At 39.3% G+C, this 19,603-nt stretch overlaps 1 protein-coding gene and 1 pseudogene across 1 annotated transcript; both read right to left on the reverse strand.

Annotated features, from left to right (window-relative positions):
- Positions 1 to 124: 124 nt before the first annotated feature.
- Positions 125 to 7,334, reverse strand: LOC118814882 (annotated as a pseudogene).
- A 6,570-nt stretch (positions 7,335 to 13,904) lies between these two features.
- On the reverse strand, positions 13,905 to 17,790 carry LOC118812796 (fibroblast growth factor 19-like). Its single transcript, XM_036577928.1, has 4 exons — positions 17,555 to 17,790; positions 16,641 to 16,718; positions 15,010 to 15,113; positions 13,905 to 14,195 (listed from the first exon to the last, which is right to left on the reverse strand). The coding sequence occupies exons 1-4, from the start codon at positions 17,700 to 17,702 to the stop codon at positions 13,905 to 13,907; spliced, it is 621 nt and encodes a 206-aa protein (XP_036433821.1). The 5' UTR covers positions 17,703 to 17,790.
- Positions 17,791 to 19,603: the final 1,813 nt, after the last annotated feature.

The following is a 19,603-nucleotide window of genomic DNA, read 5'->3' on the forward strand; positions in this document are numbered from 1 at the left end:
ACTTTTTTGGAAACAACGTTGTATTTATTTGTGTGTTTATTGTACCTTGTGTGTTTACTGTTGGTCTCTTAGAGCCTTAATAACATTTTAAACACCGTAAAACTAACAAGAACAAGAATTTAAATAACTTTATTATGAATTTATTGTTGTTTATGATCAGGAACAATGAAAGGGCTATTATTAGGACACATTAGCTTGTATCTAGCATAGCAAAAGGTTCCATCTGTAAAACACAGCTGAAGATAAATATCAACATAGTGGGTATCTTGTCTCTTCCCCCCGGTCAGCTGCTCCACCTTCAGGTAAAGAGTTCCTGCAGTGACGTTGCAGCAGCACTTTTGAACACTCAAGTAAAAATGCCATAACTGTCATGTCTGATCAGTGATGTCACTAACTTTAGCTTCATCATAGCAATGAAAACAACACATTTGGGCACAGGCAGTCATATTAGACTCAATTTAGTCTTTATACGAAAGAGTTTTGAATTTCATAATATTCTGAGTATTAAGGCTGCTAATGTTTGTGCTGGGTAAAGAGTTGGGATCTGAATACTGCGCCATAGCAACACAGCACATCTCAGACTTCTATACATGCATTTTTCATCCTCATGTTCTTCCAAATTCATTCCAGAGACATAATACTTTGTTCATTCCTGCAAGGTAACTTGTCAAGTCTGTTCTTCTCATTCTTCTCAGTATTGAGAAATACCCACTGTTTTCTATCAGCTGTCAGTGTAAAGAAAATTAAAAGGCAAAAAAAGCAGAAGAGCAGCTTCATCTAACTGGTCACGGCTGAATAAGATGAATGGCACTCATATTTCGCCAAACGATCACATTAACACATTATAATACAGTATATTCTGTATTAGACTTGTGTAACCAGAGCTTTGTGTCCCACACATAGAGTTCCCAGCAAAGCTCCGTTTAATGGTGGGCAGACACCATCCCTTCCTTCCTCATCTGCCCCCTCCTCTTCCTCACCTTCCTCCTCATTCCACAGTGCTGTTTTAACGTGTGTATATTCTGTACTGTCCACACACTCTGTCTCTCGGTGGTAGAAGTAGCTGAAGTTGGACACGATGACAGGAACAGGAAGTGAAATCGTCAGCACACCAGCGATGGCGCACATGGATCCCACAAGCTTCCCCGACATTGTCTCAGGGTACATGTCACCATAGCCCACTGTTGTCATGGTCACCACGGCCCACCAGAAGGCGTGGGGGATGCTGATGAAGGAGGTGTCTGCATGATCGACCTCAGCGAAGTAGATGGCACTGGAGAAGAGGATGACTCCGATGAAGAGAAAGAAGATGAGCAGGCCGAGCTCTCGCATGCTGGCCTGGAAGGTCTGTCCCAGAATCTGGAGACCCTTCGAGTGGCGCGACAGCTTAAAGATCCGGAACACTCTGACCAGTCTGATGACCCTCACGATGGCCAGGGACATGGCGTGCGTGGATCCTTTAGACCTGGCCAGCTCGCTGCCCAGAGTGACGAAGTACGGCAGGATGGCCATGAAATCGATCACGTTCATCACGTCCTTAAAGAACTGAAACTTATTGGGCGAGCACAGGAAACGCATCAGCAGCTCAAAGGAGAACCAGCAGATACAGATTGTCTCCACCACAAAGAACGGATCCTGGAATGGAGAGACTGAGTGGGGGAACAGCACCGTGGAGTTCTCAGAGTTACTGTGAGACCTGTAGGAGATTTCCTGAGAGAGAGACAGAAAGAGAAAGAGAAGAAAAGAGGGCAGAAGAGGGGGGAACATGTAGGCAATGAGTTAAAGAATAGACAAAGTGACAAAAACTGACTAAATGTAGGGTGCTATCGCTATGCTAATGTACTTTAATCCATGTTTATAGATAGCAGTAAGTCACAGAGTGTCAGAAACGGTGTGATGATTTAGGCCTGCAGCTCCCCCTTGTGGAGAAACTTCAGCATTCTGGACTCCTGGGAGTTACTGATTAGGTCAATGAATTTCTTAGCATCTAAAAAAGAGAACACTTTAACAATTGTTTATTGCATGAAGTTACCCTAAGAGATGATGTGTTCCTAATTGTTTAATTTAGAGGTTTGTCTTTGTGTTTTAGGTGTATGTGATTAACAAACCTACAAAATGGCAACTCACACAGTTCACATTTAAACATGTTCACATTTTATATATTTTCATCTATGTCTCTGCTTAGATTTGTCCATTTTGCCTTTTCCACCCCAAGGCCCATCTATTTATCACCTGAAAGCATGAAGGCCCACATTTTTTCTTTTTTTTTGCTTAAAAAAATAAGATTTGGGAAATTTTCAGGACCACAATGTGTGATGTCTTTTACTGGGCATAAAATACCGACAGATTAGGCTAAGATAAGCTTGTTTCATACCTGAAATTAGGCAGAATGCTGGCAAATTAAGTCAAATGTTTGACTTGTGAGTTGGCGACTGATATTTTGAGCAATGTGTTTTGTGTGCCATGTTGGTATGGCTAATATTAATACGATTTACTGTATGAAAACATTTTATACTTCTTTCTTGTTTTTAAGTCAATTTTTTTTTTCACTGATTTTTATGCTATAAAGTAACATCACTGGCCCACTAAAGACCACTGCTCCCCCCTCCCCTTTAAAACTGGCCCAAGGACTACCAACGGGTGCTTTGCGGCCCACTGGTGGTCCATGGCCCATTGTTTGAGGAGCCCTGGTCTAGAGATGGCCCCAATTAGCATCCTGCTAAGTGGTGGTCTATAAGCTTTCATTACTTGACAGTCACATCAGCCTTTAGCTCCAGGGCTAAAACTAAAGAGGCAAACTTCAGACATTGAACATTTCATGTCTACACTGATCCACTTCATTTGGAGGAAAACTGGGTATATTTGATTTGTGAATTGTCACTTTAAATCTGGAGTTGGAGTTAGAGTTACTCGAGATTACTGTGGGTAAGTCATATGATGGAAACCTGGCAGAAGTTATGTGTCAGAAGGCAGTGGTGATGGTGGAGAAGGTTGAGGCAGGGCTGCTTTGGATTCTTTCACTGAAGGACTTTCTTACACACATCTCCTCTTACACACCACACACTCACACTCTCTATCCAAGAGGATCAGATTTAGCCATATGATAAAAATAATCACCTCAGCAGCTCCTCCTCTCTCACTCTGTTACCCTTATATCCACACTATCTCTCTCAATTTCTCAGACCTTCTTTCTCTTTTTAGCTAACACCCCTGTCCACTGAAATAATGTTAATTCCAATTCCAACACCAGCTCCTCAAACTGTAGCCTAAAACTGCCAAACTGGGCAAAGCTTGCTGGTTTTTGGGGGTATTTTGGTGAGGTCAGTCTTTAGATTTCAGTTCAGTATACAGCAGTGTTAGCTTGCATGTAGCAGTAGTCGTATTTTGGCTCCTTATTGACCTATACAGCTAAACGTTTTAGCTTTGGAACATTTTAGGGCATGACAGCAGTGATTTTCCAAAACGCCATTCATTTTTTCATTGAGAAAAACAGCTTAGACACTGGAATTCTTAATATGAGCATGATGGTGACTATCAAATGATGACATGACTTCAGAGGTCTATGATACAATGATAGCAACTGCAATATATGCTTATGTTGATGGAGATTCATCCTTTTACATTATCGATAAATTACATGTTTATATTTGAGATTTTATTTGTATACTTCAGTAGTTTTAGTTAAAAAATGCTTTATTGAATTTTTTTTGACATTCCTCAGTTAATCAAGTCTTCAGCTATGCAACCATACAGGGCTTTCTTTGCTATATTTTGTACTTCATAATGTGCAACAAATTTCATTTGGAGACAAGTAGGTCAGTCTAGCACAGGGGTTGGCAACATGTGGCTCTGAAGCTGCATGTGGCTCTTTTACTGTCCTGTTGTGGCTCCACAGCTGAATCAGATTAGTAGGTAAAAATAAAATAATCCTCCTTTACAGAAAAATAAAGCTCTGCTGATCGTTCAACACAGTTTAACAATAAATGGTCTTAAACTCTGGAGTTAATGTAGAACTGCTAATTCACCCTTTAACCCTGAAGATCAGCGCAGACTGCTGGTCACCATAGCAACAACAAAAATCTGGCCTAGCTAGTAGCCAACAAAAAGGTAAAGAGAGAAATTTAATTCGAACATCAATAATTTGGTGACAAGTGGACTTATTTGCATTTATAATCACTCCAGCTGGTTTCCTGATATGTTTAATCTACAATGAGAAAAACTAACAAACACTAAAGTCGTGAGGCTGAAGTCAGTTTCTCATTCGCCAGCTTCTTGTTTGAATTTTCCCGTTCCACCTTAAATGGTGCATAAGTTCTTGCGCCTTAGGCACCATTTAAGGTGGAGCAGGAAAATTAGAACAAGAAACTGGTGAATGAGAAACTGACTTCAGCCATGCAAAAAGTCAAACGTTGAGAAACGTTTTACAAGAAACTGTTCTACTTTTGAGGAAAAGTTTCCTGCTGGAGATGCAAGAAAAGCAGCTGCAGCTGAGCTAAAGCTTAAAGCAGAGCAAAGTAAGTCTGCGTTTTCATTTATATTTTATCCTATACTAGCACATCAGCACATACTGAGACATACTTACAGCCAACATGGTAAAATGAACATAAAATGTTGTGACTCTCAAGGTGGTTTGATTTTTGTTGAAAGGACAAAATGGCTCTTCTTAATATTTGGGTTGCTGACCCCTGGTCTAGCACCTACACTCTCTGATTTCGCAGGCATGCTGTTGTAATGTGCAGAATGTTTCTTGCCATTGTCATGTTAAAATTAGCATGGATGTCATTGAAAAAGACAACATCCAAGGCAGCACAATGTTGGTTCAAATGTTGATATATCTTTCAGTAGTAATGGTGCATTCACAGATCATACCACAATATATGTTTCCACTGTGCACCAGTCCATTTCAGATGAGCTCAAGCCCAGAGAAGTTGGTAGCGTTTCTGGACAAATGATTTCTACTATGAATAATACAGTCTTAACATGGATTTGTGGATGCAGCAATGATCAGTGTTCTCAAAGTATTATCCAGATCATTCAGTGATCTCCATCACAGAAATATTGCAGTTTTTAATGCAGTGCCATCTGAGGGATCAAAGGTCATATGTATTCAGTTGTGGACTTGCTTTTTACGGATAGAGATTTTTCCAGATTCCCTGAATCTTTAAATTGTATTCTGCCCTATAGAGGATGAAATATATAAAAGCCTTGCAAACACTCATTGCTGATGCCTTGACCCATCCTTGTGTTAGGAATGTTTTTATTTTCTAGTTTTCTGTTCTTTCCCTTTAAGTTGTTATACATTGTTAAGCAGTATTAATGTTGAGGAGTTATGTCCTGTTTTGATGGTTTGAACAGTTACAACAAACTACTTTTATGACACCCCCAAAGCAGGATTTGGCCTTCTTGGAACAGAGTTTACAACACTGAGGTATTTACGATAGGATCTAAGGCTCTGAGAATACCGACTTTGGTCTTTTACAATGGTACCAAGGGTCCTGGGGGTGGATAAGAGCTGTGTCTAAACTGCTCTTTAGGCTGTTGTGAGACTAGGTTTGAAGCAGATGTACTATTTCTGCGATGCTCTGGTCTCCTGTGTCTCTTTTGTGGCAAGATCAAAGATGTACATCACTTGCTTATGAAGGACTTGGCCTTTTCTGGATGCTTTTTTTTAATATCCAAGCATAATTACATCACCTCTTTAAAATGGTTTCAGAAATATTGTCACTGCTTTTATTCAAACACCAGTCAAAATGGATGTACAAATCACTCTCTTTCTGTTATTATTTTCATTTCACATGCTGTCCTAATTTTTTGCAGTTGGGTTTGTATAATCATTTCTGAATGAAATAAACAGCAGAAACACAGTCTTAATAATATAAATATTGTAGCACTTGTGGTGGACCTACCAAGAATTCTTTGTATTTTTAGTTTCTGTTAATTACCTCTTTGTTTTTCTAATGCTTTTATGATGTTACATCATCACAGTCACTGTGATATACAGTAAGCTACAAGGTCATTTGTTATAATGTGCTTTGTCATTTCACCCAAAAAAGAAATGTCACCTGACATAGGTGTTCAACTTGTTGTAAGTCTGCCCGTTATCATGTAGGTGTCATATAGCCTTATGAACTCTGCCCTACAATGAGGCATTACCCAAGTCGCTAGCGAGCCATGCAAAGATATTTTTGCCAATTTTGATAAAACTGTGGGTTGTCAATATTAATCAATATATATCAGTTAACCTCTATTATACACAGAAAAGCATTGACCAATAGAATGGGACACTCTGGGACAGCTGCACAGAGTAACCTAAGGTCACCAAGCCCAGTGCCAAGTGTGGGCTAGAAGGGTACAAAGCCCACTAAGATTGGGCTGCGCAGCAGTGGAACTGTGTTCTCTGGAGTGATGGAGCTCCATCCAATACCTTTGGGATGAGTTGGAGTGATCCAGAACTGACCATCCAACATCAGTACCTGACCTCACTAATGCTCAATCAGATCCTCACAGCAATGCTCCAACATCTAGTGTAAAGCCTTCCCAGAAGAGTAGAGGCTGTTACTGCAGCTAAGCAGAGTGACAAACTCTCTTTTAAGACCTTTCATTTCAGAAGAAAAACCTTTGGACATTAATGTGTCCAAGTTCTCCTTCTCTTCCTCCTTCCTCACCTCTCTCAGCTCCTTTTCTCCTCTGAAGTCTGGCAACGTCTCCAGGCAGAAGATCAGGATGGACACCATGATCACCATGACGCTAATGATGGCAATGATGCGAGCGGCCCCCGATGATTCTGGGTGCTCGAAGAGCATCCACAGGCGGCGCTGTAGCGGGTGAGTGGGCAGGGCGCGGGGCTCTTCCTTGGGGAATCCTTCTTCCTCTCTGAAACGGCTCATGGCCTCTTCACCCAGCTCGTAGAAGTCCAGCTCATCCATGAAGACGTCCAACGGGATGTGAGCCGGCCTCCGCAGCCGTCCGCCTGACTGGTAGAAGTACAGGATGTAGTCGAAGCAGGCCCGGTTCCGGTCCAGAAAAAACTCATTCTTCAGAGGGTCAAAGTATCTCAGCCTCTTGTGAGGATCTCCCAGCAGTGAGTGGGGAAAACGGGCCAGAGTCCGTGTTTGGGTTTCATACCGCATCCCCGAAAACATTGAAGACTAGACGGTCACTCAGAGCCCAACCTTCACTATATAAAGATGCTGATCGCTGGCTTCCTCTTGGTCTCCTTCCTCTGTCCTTCACCACTGTCTTTTCTGATTCATGCTGGTTTTTCATATTCTTGTTGTTCTTATTCTTCTCAGGTTCTTCTGTCATCTTGTTTATTTATTTATTTATATGTTTGTTTTACTCCATCCTTAATGTTGTATGTTACTTTGTGTTTTCAAACATTTCAAGCTAACAACATTTCTATGCTATTATTGTTACATCTATAAAATCAGGTTCTCGACCAGGTCGCCCTGCTTTCTGTCTGTTGTTGTAGATTTAGAGCTCATAGAAATAAGCTGGGCTTGTTTAACATAAATAAACTCTTCTCCTGACTTTGCCTGTGTGCCTTTTATAAAGCCTTTACCATCTTTACTCTTTCATCCTTTTCTCCTCTGCCTTACAACATTTTGTATTTTCCTTGTTGTTCTCAATTTCTTCATTTCTTTAATTTTTCTCTTTTTCTTGCTGTCCAGAGCGGTCAGTCATCCTGTCATCCGTGTGTTCTCTTCCTTCTAAATCCTACAAAAAGATAGACCAGAAATAGTGTTAATGGATAAAGAAGCACAAAGTTACTGTGTTAATAACATTGATGTGGGAATATCAGTAATTTGGCAGACTACACTGGTGCTCGCATGAGAACTGTGGATAAGTCAACCAGCAGCAACAAAAACATCAGCAAACATGGAGCTCTGGTTCCCATCAAGAGCCTCCACTGTAACAGGAAACCACAAGCTTGTTAAAAGCACATAATGAAACTTTGGCGCAATAGTAGTTTAAACAGCTGAAACGTTCGAGTGCTGATGAGTGCTGACATCACAAGGGGAGAAAATGGGTGTGGCCTTCGGCTTTATTCACAAGGTTAAGCTTTTAGCAGCTGTTCCTTCAGTTTTGCAGCATCTAAATAGCTTTGTGTTAATATGGCAAATGATCGAAAAGTGACAAAAAAATGATCATTTATTAAACACATTTTGAAAACTTTTGGATGAGCAAGTATAAATTTATATTTTACAGGAAATTGATAATAATGATGTTGGAAAGCTCTTAGACCTTCAGGGACAGTCTTAGCTGACCACACACAGTTTTTTCGCCACATACGCACATGAACGGATGCTGTTGTTTCCCAGCTTCTCTGTTTTGTTGACCTTCCTGCTCTCTTTCATCATATCTGTTATCATTTATTTGGGAAATCTTTAATTTGGCAAAATGTTCCACCCGTTCACAGACTTAAAGAACTTTACTGTTAGTACTGATATAGATATTTATTTATTTGCATTTTGTGATTTGCTAATGTGATTCAAACAAAGCACTCCTGTTGTATCTGTACTGCACGGCTGATCACTGCAGACAGTAATTTCTACACATTTTGCTGAATTTAGGGAAGAACACAAAACCTGAAATTCTGAGAAAATTAACATCCAGAATGAAGTTCTAATAAAATTAATGTCCAAAATGAAATTCAGAAAAAAATTACTATCCAGAATGAAGTTCTAACAAAATTCTTCTCCAGAATGAAGTTCTAATGAAATGAATATCCAGAATGAAATTTGGATAAAATTAATATCCAAATAAAGCTCTAATAAAATGAATGTTCTAATAAAATTAACATCTAGAATGAAATTCAGATAAAATTAATATCCAAAATGAAGTTCTAATAAAATTAATATCTAGAATGAAGTTCTAAAAAAATCACATCCATAATAAAAAATTTACATATAAATGCCATGTATTTCATATGTGGTATTCAAATCATAAGGCAGATAACTGAAGCCTCTCCTACTTAAAACCACAAATGTGGTATTGAATCCATGAATCTATACACACAGTTTTACTACTTGTTTTCAGAAATATGAGTCAGAAATAATTCACATAACATCACAGCATGACTTTGTTAACTGTGATAACTGGGGTCTCCATGGGTTAAAAGTTGTTTAAAAATAGAGGTGTTTGGGGGGGTTTATGGGGTGTCAAGAGGATTTAGAACCAGTTTCCCAGAGCCAGATTAAGCTTAAGCCTAGACTAAAAATAATTTTCAATGGTCATTTTCCCATTGCTGCTGCAATTTAGTTCAAGACTAGGCTTAATTAATGCCTGGGAAAGTGTGTGATAGAGAACTGAGGTAATGTGAGATGTTGGTGCTGTCGTCTCCTGGGTTCTCCTGCAGGTTTGCTGATGATGGAGTGTCTGAGGGATCCCTCATGGCTGTGCTATGTTCTGGTATGTGTTACAGCTGTAAGCCTGGGGAGAGTCTCTGTTTACACCATCAGCATTTACAGCATAAACACCATGTGCTCTAAACATACAGCCCCCAGAGCACATAGAAACAGGGGTGAAACAGGCTGGAACACACCGGAACCCTGTTCTGGGAGTAAATGTCAAGACAGATCAGGCTCAGCTCTCGCAAACCTCAAGTTCGACCCATTCAGCCGATGCTGCAGCAGGGTCTGCCCACTCAGTCTCCAACTAAAAAACTCTCAATAGAAACTGTATCATCTGTTTTTGAGAAAAACAATGTAAGATCATTTTAACCCCTTAAACTTTCAGGCTTATTATATACTAAGGCTTACTATTCAGTAACTACAGGGACTCCATTGCAAACTGGCTGAGCTATTCTTAGATTATAGAAGTGTGTTATAAAACTTAAAGCTGGACAGTGGGCTCTGGCCATTTAAGGGGTTGCAAATAAATTGTTTATTGAACAGGAGAATCCCCAATGTTTGATCAATGCTTTAATTATGTGGTGTGCAATGATAAAATGTGCATAATGAAAATACCCATTTATTATTATATATTAAGATTTATTTGCAAAAGTACTGTTATTGGCAACATGTGGAATTTGAGAACTTGTATTTTAGTATGAAAATGTATGAGAAACAGGCAAGTTAGGATGGATTTATGAAAAGAAAAAAAAAAGATTTCCCTCGTAAAACTTGGTTATTTCCACTCTTTTCCACCAGTCACAGCACCTACAGTGCCAAAAGAACCCACGACGCACACACCACCAGTCACAGCACTCACAGCACCAGTCACAGCACCCACATCATCAGTTACCACCTACAGCACCTGTCACAGCACCCACAGCACCATTTACCACCTACAGCACCTGTCACAGCACCCACAGCACCATTTACCACCCATAGCACTAGTCATGGCAGTCACAGCACCCACAGCACCAGTCACAGCACCCACAGCACTAGTCATGGCAGTCACAGCACCCAAAGCACCAGTCACAGCACCCACACCACCAGTAACAGCACCCACATCACCAGTTACCACCTACAGCACCTGTCACAGCACCCACAGCACCATTTACCACCCATAGCACTAGTCATGGCAGTCACAGCACCCACAGCACCAGTCACAGCACCCACAGCACTAGTCATGGCAGTCACAGCACCCAAAGCACCAGTCACAGCACCCACACCACCAGTAACAGCACCCACAGCACCAGTCACAGCACCCCCAGCACCCTTTACCACCCACAGCACCAGTCACAGCACAGCACCAGTTACCACCCATAGCACCAGTCACGGCAGTCACAGCACCCACAGCACCAGTCACAGCACAAGTCACAGCACCAGTTACCACCCACAGCACCAGTCACAGCACCCACAGCACCAGTCACCACCCACAGTACCAGTCTCAGCACCCACAGCACCAGTCACATTCTTCAAGGGTTCTTTAGTAAAAGCAATGGTTATATAATATAATTCTTCTATATAGGACAAATTGATGCTAAAATGGTTCTTTGCATGGTGAAATGGTTCTTCAGACTGATGGAAAGTATGTTGTATATGGTTCTATGTAGCACCAAAAAGTGTTTTTCTATTGTTACGACACCAAGCTTGTATAAAACAAAAGAACCCTTTTGGTGTCCATTGGTCAGTTTCGCACAGAATGTAGACGGACACACAAATCCACTAGTTCCGCACGGTGAGAAGCAGATGACGTGTATCTCAACCCCTCTTCATAGGCTCATAACTCCGAATGTGAGTCCCGTACGTACGATAAGATGGAATGGAAAGGGCCACTTATATATATATATATATATATATATACACATACAACACATTTTCCATCACTCTGAAGAACGATTTTGCCATGCAAAGAACCATTTAAGTATTTACTAAAGAACCCTTGAAGAACCATCAAGTCTAGTTTTGCTTAGACCACTGAAAGTTAGCAATGAGTTGTAGTGCAATGATTCAGTGCTCGTCTTTTCCACTAAAATCTCATGAATCTAACATGTTTTCCTGAATCTTTCTATCATCTATTTTTGCAAATCATTTTTTTAAAACATGCCCAGCAGGGTTGCCAGCGCCCCAACTCCCCTTATTACTAACACTAGCTCTACCGCTGCCAGTAATCAGCTGTGTTTCACCAGATAATTTGGCCATCTTAGAGAATTGTTTATTGGATTATGCAGTTTGCCTTGGCTGTGACTGAGTGGCCACTCACAGAGTCAGCAGTAGTGAAGGAGGAGCTGGGTGTGGATCCATCGATGGATTTGTCTCTGTTTCAGGAGCTCGCTCTGCTGATCACGCTCGGTTTGACTGTTTAGTTCTTAATAAGCTCTTTCTGTTCCTCACTTTTCTTCTGTAGTTCCTCTGTAGTTAACTTTGAGCAGCAGGTTTAAGCGCCACAGTGCAGTTTACTCAGTCTCAGTAGGAGTGTGGATGTGTGATCTGAAGCTTTCAGAAATGCTGTTGCAATGAAATTTAAACCTGTCACTGCCCATCACACCCTCATCTCTCTACTCCAGACACTGTTATCCTTCTCAAATGACCCCTCCCTGCCCAATTATCCATTACTCATCACACAAACACAGCACGTCTGCAAAAAGAGCATACAGTTTTATGCAAAAGTTTAAGCACCCCTGGTCAAATGACATTTTTGTTGATTTTCTAAGTGATAATAAGTGAAAACATCCTTTACAGAGAACACACCTCTGCACAGTTTAACCCTCTGGGGTCCACAAACTCATCTGCCCTTCAAATTCTCTGTTTCTATATCTGTTTGTGTGTCTTTGTGATGATCCAATTCAGAAATCCAGTTCAAACACTTCCTGAATCTGTAGAGTCGCCCTTTCCATTCCATCTAATCACGAGATCATACGAGACTCACATCCGGAGTTATGAGCCTATGAAGAGGGGCTGAGATACACGTCATCTGCCTCTCACGTTCTCATGATATATGAAGAGCCTTTAAAGGAGAGTTTAAGAAGATAAGAACAAATCGAGAGAGAATGACCTCAGACCCCAGAGGGGTAATGCACAATTTCTATTTATTTGCTGATTTTAACAAATAAAAAAATATAAAATATGTTGTAACTTTTGCACAGGCTACATGTTATGTTTTATTTATTTTTTCCAAGAAGTTAAATTCAGTAACTAAAGAGAAACAGTGCATTAAAATGTGTAAGAAGTGTTTATTCAGGAAAAAAAACACCTAAAGTCAACTGAATATAAACCAAACAACATACATCCATTTTTATTAATCAATGAAAATGTCATAATATTTTGGAACCAATCAACATCAACAAGTAATACCCAGTTAAGCCATCATGGAAAGATCCTCAGTTAGATCAGTTAGATCCTCAACCAGCAGTGAACAAATATTATTTAAATATGTAGAGAAAAGACTTTTTTATTCTGTTTGAAAGTTTTGTCTGAATGATCTCAGACGGCCACATTTGGCTGGTCTCAAGAACAATTTCCACCTTACCACGAGACTGAGACCAGAGTCCAAAAGATGCCAAGACTGAAACAACACAGTCCAAAGATGATACAAAGACTTAATTTATCGTCTCAAGACCAAGACAAGACTGAGTCTAAATAATGTTGAGACCAAAACTAAATCAATGACCAAAACAGTAGTAACTAGTAACTAGAAACTGGGTTGACCCACAATATAGACCCTCAGAGTTCACTGGGTTAATAAAATCAAAAAGCAAATGCAGAAAACTTTGTGGTGAAAGAAAAAAGACTATATTTTCCAGAAGTGCATACTTAAAAGCAGGAAAATGGAAAGTTTAAAAAATAAAACAGCAAAAGCATAAACAATTTTTACTGTTATCATATAATATAAAAATCCTTTGACGTATTTAATACTAACAAAAACTGTTCATGATAAAACACTGAAGTGCATTTGAACCGTACTCATCAAAATGTTATCTACCAGTTTGCATTAAACCAGTTATCGGCTAACTTTATCACATTAACAACACATATATCTGTTCGGATGGACCAATGCCAGCTTGGTCTACCGTGTTGCCATGGAAACAGAGAATGTACTGGCTGGTGGTAAATCACAATTAAGTTCAGTAACTTGGAACTTGCTGAAGTGTTATGCTATTATTTCCAGCTGTGTTAAATGATCAAATGCAGCTTCTTTTTTAATAAACTCAGAAATATCTATACAAAACATATCATCAGATCTGTGTGAGTGACATCAGTACGTTGTTTCTTATGGTTCATATGGAGAATGATTTTCTATTGGTCTATTTGGAATATCCAGTACGGTCAGTGGTTTCTAATTGGTTTTTGTTGAGTGCAGTTTCCTATTGGTCCATTCGGAAAAGCAGGAGTGTCAGTGGTTTCTTATTGGATCGTATGGAAAACGATTTCCTTTCCATCCATTTGGAGTCGACAGTAGTGTCAGTGCTTTCTCACTGATCTGTGTAAAGAGTGATTTTGATTGAGTAGTTTTCTTTATCGTTCCATGTGAAAAATTGGACTCCTGAGGTTCTGGACGGTCTGTCTGAATCTGAGCGGGTCATCTGAGTCCAGATCTGCCTCTACTTCAAAGTGTTCTGGATTGTCCTGCTCATCTGCTTTAGTCTCTATAATCAGACTGTTTCTGAGCGGTAGAAACTGGGAGTAGGGGAACATGTGTGTTAAAGTGAGGGACACAGGAAGTTTGTGGTGTGCAGACAGGAAGTGGGTGTATCCATCAGGCTGTAGTAGCTCAGTGAAGGAACAGTCAGCATCCAAAAACACACTCTGTAAACAAACACAGTCCAGATGAACAGATATGTGTAAATAACGTGTAGAACAAAAGTCTTGTGTAGTGAAATACAGACAAACAGTTTAGAAGCAAAAGTGAGTATAAAAATAAACATGAAAGTGAACTTTTTTGAAGAGTAGTATGTTTATGATGCAGAGCAGATGGATTTCCCATAAAGGTGTGCAGAATAAAGAATATGTTTACATGCAGAAAAATAACCGGTAACTGCAAAAGTTCAGATTTTGGTCATAATTCATTCAACAAGCTTACAAGCACTTATAAGATCTGAATGTAGTAAAACTCCAGGTCCAGATGATTCAGTCAGTGATCAGTATTAATGGACTTATACTGAAGCTTTGTGAACTAAAGAAGTGACCTAAAATTTAAACCAATTTGCATATAATGCTGTAATTTGTTGATATATTGTGGTTTTAGTACTGAATCAAGTCTGTGGGACTATTATTTTTGGGGAAACTGTATAGTAATAAACATGTTGTGAAAATTTGCAAAAATCAAACAAAGAGTGAATAATGTTTTATAATATTTTTGCCATCTGAAAAGATCACATTTAGTGTGGTCAATATATGTATAAGCATTCAAAATAATTTACTGATGTAATAAAACAATAATGGGATATCCTGGAAAAAGCTGCTTTGGGGAAACCGTATAGTAATAAACATGCCATGCTGGCTGTTCAGCAATTAACACAAACCAAAATATTACTAGGTTTAAAAACATACTTCTATACTTCAAGCCTGTAATGTTTATACATACAAACTTGATTCTACTGAAACTGATGATGTGACTTACCAGTGCTATCAGCTGACCGGAGGCATCTGCACAGAGGTAGAGCGATGACACCACACCCCGAATAGCCGTCCGACCAGGTTTAATAGCTTTCAGCTCCAGCACAGCTAACACACAATACATACACATTAGGTACATACACACATACCACAGATAGAATGTTATCATCATTACTGTAAACTAGACTTAAAATAAAAAATGTTTAAACAGTATGTAAAAAATTGCTCAGTCAGCCCCTCTAATGAGTGAATTCGGCTACTTTAAGCTTCACACATATGTTCAATTGTGCACACACCGCTTAATAATCTCCATAGCAAATGACCAATAGAATAAAAAAGGACGCTCTGGAGCAGCTGCACATGACCCTAAGGTCACTATAACCAAGTTTAATTAAAAATATTGGTAACACTTTATTTAGACAGCCCACTGTAGATGTTTTGTAGATGTATATCTTGCTTATGTTCGACCAAATTTCTACTGCAATTTACCTTAATGTTCCCTCACCCTAACACTGACCCTAATCCTGACGCCTAACCTCAACCTCAACCCCAAAACTAAACTTATCCCTCACCTTGGTCCTAAACCTAACCTTGATACTACTAATAATAATACAGCTGGGCAATACAGCAAAAATGTAATATTACGATACTTCAAAAACAGCATCATTCCTGGTACATTCCCAATATGTCATTATATTTCTCCGTTCTGACATCTGATAAGTTGGAACAAAGTAATCAAAAACTATGAATCCAATGATTTGTGTTCAACACTTCACACACTGCACTGCATTCCTATTAAACATGACTTATTACACTGTGGTTGTAAACAGATACGCAGTTGGGAAGAGCTTTTAAGTGCTTAGCTGTTGAGTGTTAACACAAGGTTTGAAGGGTAGAGAATGTAATATGGTCTGGAATTCTCATCAGCTGACAGTTCGTAATGACAACTCGTGACCTACCCAACTAGTCCTAACGAGTCAGTTAAGGCCTAACAAGTTAATTAAATGCTGAGACTTTACAACTAAACACTGCATTAAAAATTACTTCTTTTAAATAAAATATAAAGTAACTGTAATAACTGAAATAACTTGTCCAGTGTACCCAAACTTTTGCATACTGTCTATTAAAAAAAAATTAAGTAGTATTTTAACCCAAGGAAAAAATATTTCCAAAGTAGCAATTTTATCCAAACAGCTTTGGGCTTTATTTGAACAGTGCACTTTAGATGCTTTGTAGATTCCTAATTTACTTTCAAGTTGCCTTCAACCTAATATCTACTAAACTGACCATCATTTACTTTAACTCTAAACCTGCTCTAATCCTAACCCTAACCTTAACCTCAACCCAAATCCTAACCCCAACCCCACCACTGATTAGAATCACCTGAGTTTCAGCAGATAGTTTGTTAACAATTTGAACATCTGTAGTTAATCTAGAGGGGACTATAGTGGACTATCCAGATAAAGTGAGGCCCAGCTTCCTATTTAATATGTCGAACTATAAGCCAATTTGTTCATTTATTAATGACATTTTGAGAAGTTTGGTGTCCCCAAACTTTTGATGGGCAGTGTATGTACACATATATGAGCCACACATACACAGTGCTAAGCTGTTGTTGTGTGTGTTTTGACTCACTGTGCTCCGTCTGTGTTGGTGCTCCTGTGACGGTGCCGTTTGGAAAAATCTCCAGGAAGAAGCTCCTGTGTTTACTCTCTACACAACAAACAAACAAAGAAATAAACACATCATCCATCAACACAAATTCCTTTAGAAATATGTATGTCAGTGGTTCAGAAATGATCACTAACCCCATGTTTTACAGTTTCCCTTAAATTGCAAATCTAGGAACAAAAATATTATAAATGTAATAAATAAGTATGAATAGATATCACTATTGCAAAACAGTGACGCTGGTCTTAATCTAATAGTATTTTATCCTAATTAAATTGATAGTTTTCTGATTCTTGCATAATTAAATGGTTCAGAGTGGTTTGGTGTGAAACGCTCTGTTCCAGAGAAACTTACAGAGTCAGAACTGTTCACAGTGGTGGTGATAGGAACCAGACGTCCACCTCTAAAAGCTCCCTCACAGAAAGTTCCTACATGAAATGGTTATGAATTCACTGCCTGATGACTGAGACACTGTTTAATGATAGTTTTGGGAAGACTTTGGCCTTAAACTTCATCATGGTGGAGGGATACATAATATGCAAGGTGTTATGAGGCAAAATCGTCCCCAAAGAAAACTAATATTTCTTAATATTTCCACTATTTTCCATCATCAACATTCCATATAAACTCAGAAGACTCGTGTAGGTTCACTGGTGGTTCTGGATAGTAAATAAAATGTCTATATTTGTGTTGTAGTCATGGTGACAACTGGTTCCTATCACCACCACTGTAAAGACATCTGAACCATTTCACACCAAACCACTCTGAATCACTCTGTTTACATCTCATTGCAGAAATTGTAAAATTTTTGTGGAGTTTCCTTTTAAAAAGCATTGCACATGCATGATGTGAAAAGCAGTAAGCGTGTTGGGAGTTACCTGTGTACAGGTGTCTCTGCCGGACCTGGTCACCGAAGGCTGAGAGAGGAGAGGAGTCATGGGGAGAGAGAGCGAGCGAGCGAGGGATGTAGAAGGAGAGAGAGAGAGAGCAATGCGCGAGGAGAGAAAGAACGACAAACAGAAACATCGCACTCACGTATGTTCAAACAAAACTCAAAATTCAGAGATAGTCCACAAAAAACTCAAAATTCAAGAGCAAAAAAACATGAATATGTACAATTATGAAAAATAAATAGGCTTGCAAAAATAAATATGTAAAAATGTAACAAAATAAATGAATAAATAAATAAATAAATAAAATAAATAATACTGGCGAAACAGGACTTTTACTGGTAGTCACAGTAAAAATAACAACAGGTTTGGTTTGTAAAGATGCTTTATATTGAAAGCGAAGGGCGGAGGGGGCGGAGCCTGATTCAGAAAGATTACGGAAATTTAACGCTAACACATTCCAAAGATATTTACACGCTTACACACACACACACACACACACACACACACACACACACACACTGTACAAATGATTCATTCATAAACAACACACACACACCACGCAAAACAGATCAGGATTTATAATTGTTTATAAAAAAACAGCTGCTGTCAGAGAGAGAGAGGGGGGGAGTGAATAAGAGATAGGAGAGAGAGAAAAAAGAAAGAGAGACAGTGAGTGAGAGACATAGATGATACAGACACAGAAGCAAGAGAGATAGAGTAGAGAGAGACAGTGACAGAGACAGAGAGAGAGAGAGAGAGAGAGAGGGAGTGGGGGGGGGGGGTTCCCGGACATTATTCTTTCCTGATGTTCTCTAATTCTGATGTTGTCGGAAAGCATAAGTTATTTGCGTAAGTATGTAAATTTGTGACGTAGTGACTTCATCTTCTCTTACAGTTTCTTATCTTGGTTGCTTAAACACTTTTGAAGACAGTTGTAAACACACTTAATAACAGCTGTTAAGAGCAGTGAATGTTTAAACGAGGGAAACTGACTCAGGGTTCAGAGAGTGAGTAATAAAGGGATACACTGACTTCTGTAATCTCACTGAGAATGAAGAAATCAGGAGTTTCCAGGAAATAAAAGAGAAACGTGCTGTTATGAGTGGATTTACAGAAGCGTCTTCAGAAATACAGTCGACTGAAAAGTGCTTTTATTTGGATATCGGATAAAAGGCTAGTTCAGTTTATTAGGGAGAAAAAAGATTGGACTCCATAGGACTTAACAGTAATACAAGAAATTATAAGTATTCATTAAGAATCATAAGAAAATGAAAGATCAGATTAAAGAGATGAAGACCAAAGAGCCGTAGAGTTTTACTGAAGCGCTAACAAACAGACACTCTGTGATGTGAGTGGAGCTATAAGGTCATTTAGAGCTTTAAAAACAAGTAGCAGAGCTTTAAAATCTATCCTGAACGATACAGACAGCCAGTGCAGCTCTTTAAAACAGGACTGATCTGATCTCTATTTTGTTGTTGTTAGGCTGCTGATGCATTCTGTACGAGTTGTAAAGGATGTTTTGTTTTCTTAGGAAGTTCAGTAAGAGGATCATTACAGTGATCAATTCTGCTGAACAAATGCAGCAGCAAGTTTCTCTGCATCGCTCTGAGAGAGAAAAGGCTGAACTTTATTGATTTTCTCACATGATAAAAGCTGCTTTAGTGACTGTTTACATGCAGATCAAACAGAGCTCAGAGTCTAAGATCACACCCAGGCTTCTACTGCAGGTTTGGTCGGTGAAGCTAAAGAGCCGAGATTCTCATAAAGCAGCTTCCTCTGATGAGTCCAGATTGAACCTACTCCAGAGTGCTGGGCGCACCAGGGTGAGAAGGGCATAAAGCCATGCACCCATCTTACATAGTGCCCACTGTACAAGCCTCTGGAGGCAGTGCTATGATCTGGTCTGGGCTCAACAGCATTATGTGGCAATAAAATTAAGTACCTAAATGTACTGAACATCCTGAATGTTTTTTCTGCCCTGATGTCACAGGCATATTTCAGGACAACAATGCCGAGATTCTTTAGACTCCAATT

Source organism: Colossoma macropomum, unplaced genomic scaffold (assembly GCF_904425465.1).
Source record: "Colossoma macropomum unplaced genomic scaffold, Colossoma_macropomum, whole genome shotgun sequence".
NCBI classification, from domain to species: Eukaryota; Metazoa; Chordata; class Actinopteri; order Characiformes; family Serrasalmidae; genus Colossoma; species Colossoma macropomum.

What these genes read in the sequence shown, in the direction of transcription:
- LOC118812796 (XM_036577928.1), bottom strand. Translation starts at nt 17,702, where the DNA reads ATGTTTCTGTTTGTCGTTCTTTCTCTCCTCGCGCATTGCTCTCTCTCT. An exon ending in ACCAACACAGACGGAGCACA is followed by an intron (nt 15,114 to 16,640) that starts GTGAGTCAAAAC and finishes ATTGTGTGTTAG; the next exon opens with CTGTGCTGGAGCTGAAAGCT. An exon ending in CCGGTCAGCTGATAGCACTG is followed by an intron (nt 14,196 to 15,009) that starts GTAAGTCACATC and finishes GTTTGTTTACAG; the next exon opens with AGTGTGTTTTTGGATGCTGA.